Source organism: Brachyhypopomus gauderio, unplaced genomic scaffold, assembly GCF_052324685.1.
Source record: "Brachyhypopomus gauderio isolate BG-103 unplaced genomic scaffold, BGAUD_0.2 sc74, whole genome shotgun sequence".
NCBI classification, from domain to species: domain Eukaryota; kingdom Metazoa; phylum Chordata; class Actinopteri; order Gymnotiformes; family Hypopomidae; genus Brachyhypopomus; species Brachyhypopomus gauderio.
The window spans coordinates 831671-841381 of NW_027506895.1; the positions used below are offsets into that span (position 1 = coordinate 831671).

The 9711-nt window shown below is 49.6% G+C and overlaps 1 protein-coding gene across 1 annotated transcript in view; it reads left to right on the forward strand.

The window, feature by feature from the left end:
- bmp1a (bone morphogenetic protein 1a) overlaps positions 1-9332 on the forward strand; it is a 43308-nt gene extending 33976 nt beyond the window's left edge. Inside the window, exons 11-20 of the mRNA XM_076990192.1 lie at positions 503-648; positions 1353-1548; positions 1792-1917; positions 4075-4235; positions 5143-5323; positions 5654-5779; positions 6342-6469; positions 6826-7039; positions 7433-7683; positions 8365-9332. Coding sequence (XP_076846307.1) covers positions 503-648; positions 1353-1548; positions 1792-1917; positions 4075-4235; positions 5143-5323; positions 5654-5779; positions 6342-6469; positions 6826-7039; positions 7433-7683; positions 8365-8502 — 1667 coding nt within the window. The 3' untranslated portion in view covers positions 8503-9332. The remainder of the gene's footprint in view (positions 1-502; positions 649-1352; positions 1549-1791; positions 1918-4074; positions 4236-5142; positions 5324-5653; positions 5780-6341; positions 6470-6825; positions 7040-7432; positions 7684-8364) is intronic.
- Positions 9333-9711: the final 379 nt, after the last annotated feature.

The window sequence follows — 9711 nt, forward strand, 5'->3', positions numbered from 1 at the left end:
TCCCTGTAGATGAACGATGAAGGACACCCGTCTGAACCTCTCCAGAAACCTTGTGTTCTTCACTGCATTTATGTTCGACTTCTTTTAACTTCCCTGGTGGACCATGTACTTGAACTGATGGTCACTGCCTACGGCAGCCTGACTCAGAGCTGTTATAGCACGAAAGCACATATTAGCCGCAAAGGTAATGTGATGCAGTTCATTTAGGTCTGTTAATGCAGGCCTGGCCCTACTGGGACAACTCAGTCCAGCACAGGTTGTACCAGCAGCTACTGGTGTGAGACCAGTAAACAGATGTGGTAAACGGAGCCTTTTTGGGGGAGTGCTGTGCTAGTCTAGACTCTGTGGGTTTGAGGCATGTGTTTCATTTTGTAAAAGTGTGAATCCATCAGAGAAATGACAGTCTGACTGTGTAGGTTGGTAGTGTTTAATGGCATCTGTGAAAACAGGAGATGATGATGATGATGATGATGAAGGCTGACGTATATACCTCACCTGACAGCTATCTGTGGTGGGGAGGTAAAGAAGGATAATGGGCAGATCCAGTCTCCCAACTACCCAGACGACTACAGACCCAACAAAGTCTGTGTGTGGAAGATAACTGTGGCTCAGGGCTACCACGTAGGACTCACCTTTCAGTCCTTTGAGGTAAGCAATCTAGAGTAAACATTTGCTTTAGTTTCGTTTACTTAAGTAGTACTATATAGTAAGTAGTAGTGAGTTATAAATGATTTATAACCCACTGTTGTTTTCTAATACGTAATGAATAAATTCTGAGTAAATTTGCATTTATGTTCATCTTTATGTATCTTTATATTTCACGTTTACAGCACTTGTATTTATCAAAGATTATATGAAAACTGGGCTATCTGGCTCCAGCATTAGGCTTGCAGGACTCTGAGGAGATGTTAACCAAAGTCAGGTTTTGCCCTGGAGGTGTAAATCAGTAAGGCTTTGCCCCATTTGCCCTGGCTTTCCTGTTTTGCTCTGCTCATGCCCCTGATCCGCCGCTCGACTGCAGACCCACGTCGTCCCTATGTTTGGATTAGATTTTGCTTCCAGCTGGTGCAAATAAAACCACGTGAGCCTCCCACGTGAGCCTCCCACGTGAGCCTCCCACGTGATCCTCCCACGTGATCCTCCCACGAGGCACACAGGCCGTTCAGACTCGGCTGCTTTTCGAAGGGAGGGGAGCCACGTTTAGTCATTTGGTGTGTTAGGTCATGAAGAAAATCTCTTCCAGGAGATTAATCTGCCTGGCTGTATCTGCCGATTACATCGCCGTTCCTGCCTTTGTATCGGTTTATACTCTCCCGTCCTCACACCCCTCCCCCCTCCTTCCTCCTTTCCAGATCGAGAGGCACGACAGCTGCGCCTACGACTACCTGGAGGTGCGGGACGGGAACTCCGAGAGCAGCCCGCTCCTGGGCCGCTTCTGCGGCTACGACAAGCCCGACGACATCAAAAGCAGCTCTAATCAGCTGTGGATGAAGTTCGTCTCCGACGGCTCGGTCAACAAGGCCGGCTTCGCTGCCAATTTCTTCAAAGGTAGGAGGTCGGGCACTGACGGTGGGCTTCTGCGTCTGCAGGACCTCCGGCTGATGAGATGTTTTGGACTTTATACTGCGATGGCTCTTCATAAGAAGGCCAGCACTACAACACCTCTGCCGTGAAGATGATCTCCTAGCGTTTTGATCAGCCGGCTGAGTCGTCGTGACGTTTTTGTTTACCTCCACATGGCCGTCCCCGATCCACGTGACCGGTCCGCCCCGCCCGACGTTTACGCCACAGAGATGGACGAGTGTTCCCGGCCCGACAACGGTCGCTGTGAGCAGCGCTGTGTGAACACGCTGGGAAGTTACAAGTGCGCGTGCGACCCGGGCTACGAGCTGGCCGCCGACAAGAGGAGCTGTGAGGGTGAGTACGCTGACCTTTGGCCTCAGCATGACCCCTGAACTCTGCTTCACCCCTAGCTTCGGTGTGGCAGACTGGTGCTGTGAAGTCCCAGCTGATTGGTGGATGGTAAAGAAAGGGCCACACTGGGTCATAGAGGAATGCTAGATGTTGGTTGTATACATATTGATGGATTGCAAATCTGTTAAATTGTTTAATGAAATTATAGGATGTCTTCCAAAACCTTTCTTCCGGATCTTTCTTTGGAAGTGTTAATCTGTATGAACACCATATGAAGAAGTGTATGAACAAGACACCTCCATTTTCTCAACGTAATCATCTAATAAATCTTTAGTTGCAAAGGTGTATTCACCCAAACCCCAGGAAACACTGTTATCATTCTCCTAAAGAGGCCATTAGACCATGTTCTCTGGGTCTAGTTTCCTCTCTTCAATTGTGACCACATGCTGCCTCCGGTGGCCAGTCCACCTTACTGCATCCACTGCTGTGTTCTACCCAGCTTAAACCCCAATGTGCATCTCACCAATGTATGTAAGTTTAGGGGAACTTGAAACATGCTGTTGTCTGACGTTCTCTTTGTTACTGTGACTTCTGTTTTATCCACCTTCACTTACCTTCATTCATGCTGGCACTACGAAACTGTCCCCGTCATGCTGGGATTCTTAAAATGATCCCTTGTAAAACTGTAGTTCTGTGTGGATGCATCCTGTGTTCAGACCCGCTGATCTTCTGACTGCTGCCACCATGGCTATTAGACCACGAAAACCCACTTCACCAGGCTAAGTGAAGTCTTGGGTCCTCAGCTGCACCCGGGGGGGCATGGTGTCACAGGAGAATGGAGCGCCGGTCTGATTGGCTCGTTGAGGCCTGGTCCAAATCCATCACTTCAGGCTTCGACTCGGAGCAGTCTCGGTGTTCCCACCAGCCCGATGCTCTTAAGCAGGGAGTCCTGGGATCCACTCCCACGATGGAGCTGGAGCTTCCGATGCCGGTTTTTTTTTTGAGGTGGCGTGCGGTTACCATGGAAACGTGGCTGCCCCCCCCCCCCCCCCCCCCCCCCCCCCTCCCAGGCCCGCGAGGACGGATGTCAGGGATGTTTGCAGTCGATTGATTTGGATCACACTACAAATAAATGCTTGTGCTGTTCTCACTGGCTCGGCTGACGTGCCTGAGGGCTTTCTTTTTAAAGCTTTTAATTAAAGCCCAACTGTCCTAATTGCGTACACTAATTACAGTGTGTTCTTAAAGGGTAATTGATGAGCGCTGGCGTCTGCCATAGCCAGTGGCTTGGGGCAGAGCTGCGCTGTCAGGGCTGGTCTCCTGCATTTGCTAGTCTTTGTGCAGCCCTTGTGCAGTCTTTATGCAGTCTTTGGGCAGTCTTTATGCAGTCTTTGTTGCTCTTGGTGCAGTCTTTGTGCTCTTTGTGCAGTCTTTATACTGTCTTTGTGCAGTCTTTATACTGTCTTTGTGCAGTCTTTGTGCTTTGTGCAGTCTTTATACTGTCTTTGTGCAGTCTTTATACTGTATTTCTGCAGTCTTTGTGCTCTTTGTGCAGTCTTTATACTGTCTTTCTGCAGTCTTTGTGCTCTTTGTGCAGTCTTTACTGTCTTTCTGCAGTCTTTATACTGTCTTTGTGCAGTCTTTGTGCTCTTTGTGCAGTCTTTATACTGTCTTTGTGCAGTCTTTATACTGTCCTTATGCAGTCTTTGTGCTCTTTGTGCAGTCTTTATACTGTCTTTCTGCAGTCTTTGTGCTCTTTGTGCAGTCTTTACTGTCTTTCTGCAGTCTTTATACTGTCTTTGTGTAGTCTTTGTGCTCTTTGTGCAGTCTTTATACTGTCTTTCTGCAGTCTTTATACTGTCGTTGTGCAGTCTCTGTGCTGCTCTAGTGTTTGCCATCTTTCACACGCGTTCTGTGCTGCAGCTCCTGACCGTGTTTAGTTTGTATTGGTTCAGCTGTGCTGTAGGTCATGTGTTCTTCTCATTGTCCATATGGCCTTTAGCCACTCGGGGGGTCTTCTGTGATTCAGATCAATAGACCTGCGTTTCTCTGCTCTGCCCGCGGCCATGCGGATGTCTGTGTGTGGCAGGGGGCATCTAACGGAGGCTCTCCCTCCTCTCTCCCTCCTCTCCACCTCTCCCCTCTCCTCTCCACCTCCAGCTGCCTGTGGCGGCTTCATCACCAAGCTCAACGGCTCCATCACCAGCCCAGGCTGGCCGCGCGAGTACCCACCCAACAAGAACTGTGTGTGGCAGCTGGTGGCCCCCACGCAGTACCGCATCACTCTGCTCTTCGACGTCTTCGAGACGGAGGGCAACGATGTGAGCGACACGCCTTTCCCCTCCTTTCCCTCGCTGCATGTTTGTTGTTGTTGTTATTATTATTATTATTATTATTATTTGTTTGTTCGACAAGAGAGATGAACCTTGTTACCCAGAATGCAGTGTTCTTAAGGTAGCTAGTTACCATTTCCTTTCAGCCCTCGATTCTCCCTCAGCTCTGTGAGCTGCGTTATTTCCTCTAGAAATGTTTGGTGTTGCAGGCACTACGAATCTTTAAGATCCAGTTGGGTTGACGTGAAGATTTGTGCGGTGTCCGAGTAATTAGATCACAGGAGTGGAAGAGTCTCTTAGACGTTAGCGCTTTGAAATTCAAACCAACGCAGTTCACCCTTAGAGTCAATCATGTCAGTTCACACTGAAAGCCAACCAATTCAGTTCCCTCTGAGAGATGAACGATTCAGTTCCCTCTGAGAGATGAACAATTCAGTTCCCTCTGAGAGATGAACAATTCAGTTCCCTCTGAGAGATAAATAATTCAGTTCACACTGAGAGATAAACAATTTAGTTCACACTGAGAGACAACCAATTCAGTTCCCTCTGAGAAATGAACAATTCAGTTCCCTCTGAGAGATGAACAACGCAGTTCACACTGAGAGACAACCAATTCAGTTCCCTCTGAGAGATGAACAATTCAATTCACACTGAGAAAAAAACAATTCAGTTCACACTGAGAGCGCATTGCGGAAATGTAGAGGAATATCGATGTTTCAGCCCTTCAGTGAAAGTTTAGTTGGGTTTGTCTTGACCAGCTAAGATTCGACCTTTACAGCTCAAAGGAAATGGAGTAAATCCACCTTTAACGTCGTAGGATGAGTGTGGCGTTGAGCTGTGCTTCTCTGACCCTGCCCTGTGTCCTGCCGTGTGTCCTGCCCTGTGTCCTGCTTAGGTGTGCAAGTACGACTTTGTTGAGGTGAGGAGCGGACTCTCCGCCGATTCCAGGCTCCACGGCAAGTTCTGTGGTGCTGAGAAGCCAGAGGCCATCACCTCCCAGTACAACAACATGCGCATCGAGTTCAAATCGGACAACACCGTCTCCAAGAAGGGCTTCAAGGCCCAGTTCTTCTCAGGTACTAAGGAATGGGCTAGTAGGGAGTTCGAGGGAGTTGTTTTACAGTGGTATGTGTAGTCCTGTGAGAGGTTCACACAGCAAAAAAGGATATAGCAGAAAGGGCCTGTGTGTGTGTGTGTGTGTGTGTGTGTGTGTGTGTGTGTGTGTGTGTGTGTGTTATTTGTGCAGCTGTGTGTGTGTGGTGTCTGCCTGTGTGTGAATGTATGTGTGCACATCTGTCTGTGTGTGTGTGTATTGTTTGCTCTTGTGTGTGTGTGTACACGTGTGTGTGTGTGTGTGTGTGTGTATATGTGTGTGGTCACTAAGCTTGCTGCCTGTCTCCTCGCAGATAAGGACGAGTGCTCGAAGGAAAATGGCGGCTGCCAGCACGAGTGTGTGAACACCTTCGGCAGCTACAGCTGTCAGTGCCGCAGTGGCTTCGTGCTACACGAGAATAAACACGACTGCAAAGAAGGTGAGAGCGTGCTAACACCTACACGCACGCGCACCCGTGTGGAAGTCGCCACGCAGACCATTACGGAACCATCCACACACAACGCTTCTGTGGGAGACTGGCGGAGAAGCTATTTAAGGCCAGTCTGCTCTCTGTTTCGCTTCCATAGGGTCAGGAAATTGATTTGTCTCTCTCCCCTCAAGCTGCTTTAGATAAACCTGTAGCTACAGAATGGCGGTACTAGCGAGACAACACTGGCATGCTCAGGGTTATTTAAAACCCTCGCCAATGATTCCAGCTCCCTGACACTAACTGCCAGGAAGATATTTATAGACCATTCCTTCCAATTGAGGATAAGACACGAAGAGGAGGAGGAGGAATAGGAGAGAGGGAAAGGGAGGGAGGGAGGGAGAGAGAGAGAGAATAATCAGAAGGTAAGTGAGTGGATGGATTTCAAGGGAACAAAAAATAAAAAAAGAAGTAGAAAGACTGTTCTGAGGGCGGCTTGAATGTCCTGTTCTTGGTAGCTGTGGTCGTGTGTCCTGAGGGCAACCTGAGCGTCCTGTTCTTTGGTGTCCCGCAGCTGGCTGTGATCACACAGTGAACAGCGTGAGCGGGACCATCACCAGCCCGAACTGGCCTGATAAATACCCCAGCAAGAAGGCCTGCACCTGGGCTCTGTCCACCACGCCGGGACACCGAATCAAAATCGTACGTTCACGGTAGTCCTTCTCCCTCCTCCCTCCACAGTTCTGCTGGAGTCGCTCTAGGTTGGACAGGTCCGTGTGTCTGACCAAAGGCGAGTCTGAAATCTGCATGAAAGTGAAAAATAACTCGTAATAATCGTAATAATGACTAGGGGTGAGTTTCCCGAAACGTTCTTAGCGCTAAGTACTTCTTAACCTCGTACGTAAGAACGAGGTTATGAAGTACTTAGCGCTAAGAAAGTTTGGGGAAACTCACCCTAGAGCTGTTGGGAATTCCATCACGGCCGCCCGTAAGACGAGGCGTCTTTTCACCGCCCCTGTGTTCCATCGCCCCCCCCCCCCCCCCCCCCCCCCCCTCAGGCCTTCAACGAAATCGACATGGAGCCACACCTGGAGTGCGCGTACGACCACGTGGAGATCTACGACGGGCGCGACGGCAAGGCCCCCAGCCTGGGACGCTACTGCGGCTCCAAGAAGCCTCCGCCGGTCACGTCCAGCGGCAACAAGATGTTCCTTCGCTTCTTCTCCGACAACTCGGTCCAGAAGAAAGGGTTCGAGGCCTCGCACACCGCAGGTGTGCACGTGCATCTCACGTTTCACGGTCCCGTCTCCGCACCGGCACGCCACCGCGTGCAGTAAGGCCGACCGGTTCTGCAGTAATCACCTTAAAGCCGTTGGGAGAATTGATTCGATGTGGTTTTTTTTAAACACTTCTTGGTTATGGTGTGCGTGATTATGCCCCAGAACAAGGGATGAATTGTTCTCCTGCGGCTGAAAGTTTCTCCGAAGCACGCAGGAGCTTTGTGTGTTTGTGTGTAGATAGCGAGGGCACGGCACTGACCCGAAGTGGTTCTGATGCATCTCCATCTTCAGTGTCGGTTCAGCTCCATCTCTGTCTCCAGCTGTACCCTGTCCCGTTCGGTCATGTCCCCTGACCTGCTGGCCATGTCCCTTACCCTGTCCCCAGAGTGCGGCGGTCAACTCAAAGCCGAGGTGAAGACCAAAGACCTCTACTCGCACGCCCAGTTTGGGGACAACAACTACCCGGGCGCCTCCGACTGCCAGTGGGTCATCACGGCTGAGAAGGGCTATGGCGTGGAGCTCATCTTCCAGACGTTCGAGATCGAGGAGGAGGCCGACTGCGGCTATGACTACATGGAGCTGTTCGACGGCGCGGACACAAAGGCCCCGAGACTCGGCCGATACTGCGGATCAGGGGTAACGCTTCCCAGCTGGGTTCACTCCTGGCGTTGAACTCGGGAGTCACAGTTTCAGACGTTAGCTGTGTTTTGCATTGCTAGATATTACTTTCTTATAACTTTGCTATAGTCTCAAATGATAAATGAGGTTGTGTAACCAACATCTCCTCAGCTAAACAGATTAATTGTATTTCATCAGTCTTATGTTTCAGGCTTTTAACATCTGTATTCATATTCGAATACACTTGAAGTGTGACATTATCACTTGATTATATCATTGTCACAGACAGTTGCCTGTCAGACGCTACATCAGATGTAGTGCTTATGCAGTCAAGTGTTTGGCAGCGAAAGGTTCTCACACTCCGACTCCCTTCCGCCCGGAGACACAGCTTGTATCCTGGAATAGTAAAAACGACCAGGAGATGCAGGATGACACAGTCTCTTATTTCCTCTCCATAAGTCCTGGGCACTAGTGAGGTGTTTTAATGTAAACAATCATATAACGACATCCTGTCCACCAGGGGGCACTACCTTGTCTCCGTTGCCATGTCAGAATGACATAATGAATAGGGAAGTCAAACAAGGGCGTCTGAGTGGTGTATGGTGGTTGAATGGTGGCTGAACCTGCAGTTTTAACCAATGTGTGTGTATTCTGTTATGGGACCATTTCGTTCATCTTCTCCGTGTGGTTGTTCCTCAGCCCCCTGAGGAGATCTACTCGGCTGGAGACTCCATCGTCATCAAATTCCGCTCGGACGACACCATCAACAAGAAGGGATTCCACGTGCGCTACACCAGCACTAAGTTTCAGGACACTCTCCACTCTCGTAAGAAGTGACCCCTAGTGGCCGGGATGGGCCATGCAGGGCCAAGGGGGAAGAGTAGGGGCCCCAAGGGGAGGGCCCCACCCGTCGCTCGGAGGCCCCCGGCCGCCAAGAACACCCAGACTCAACGGACCAGCCGCAAGAACGCCAACCGCACCTCAGTAGTTGCCAGGGGCGCTGGTGCCCCCTACTGACTGTGAGGAGTAAAGCCATTCCGCAGTAGACCTTGTTTTTAAATTTTTTAATGATTATGATGTGTGGGTGGGCTTGGGGTAGGACGAGGGTGTTGTATCTGGATTGGGGGTATAAGTGGGGAATCTGGTTGGGAGGGGGGGGTGGGCGGATGGTGTGGGGAGTGGGTAGATCATCTGATCAGATCCTGATCAACTTGGATCCTATGTTTTTGTTTTTGTTTTTTTTTTTATGAGCCGAAATAAATGCTATTGAAACAAACACACACACACACACATGCGCGTGTGCGAGCACACACACACACACACACACACACACACAGAGCCCTCAGGATTTCGACCTGGAGGACGTAATCTCACTCGGCCAGCCAGCAGCATCACAAACGAAGGAGACCGATGAGGACCAGTCGATGGATGCGGGATCAAGAGATGGATTCATTTGTTTCCCCAATGCATTATGGGAAAGCTAAATCTTTTCTCCTCTTCACTCAAGTCCTTCCTCGGTCATTGGGCCTGGCTGGTTTCATATCCGCTACTTGAGTTTTTGACACTGTATGTCAGACAGATGCATGTAATAACAGGTATCAGGAAAAAAAAAAACCATGAAACAGGAATTTTAAGATGTGACTGCACCAGCATTTATAATTATCATATTTTTCTTGGCTAGCCATCCAGGAAGCTCCATTCCATATTACCATAATCGAGGAAAATTAAAAGAAGCAGTTATCCACAAAAATGTGGCCCTTGTCTACTGGCTGTTAATTTCCATGTCCCAACATAAATGAGTTTAATTATGACCTTCAACGCACACCTTCCTTAAGCTTCTGTTTGTCTGTGTTCCCAAATTACACTGGTGACTGAATCTGCTGGGGGTAAGTGCTTTTCTTATCGAATGCAAATGACGTCTCCTCAGAGGACGTTTAGGGGGGGGCTTGTTTCTTTAGCTGCTCTCTGTTCTCCTCTCACCTTTCCCTTGTCCCTCCCCCCCCCCCCACATTTCACACTTCTCCAGTTCTTTTCTCTCGTTCTCTC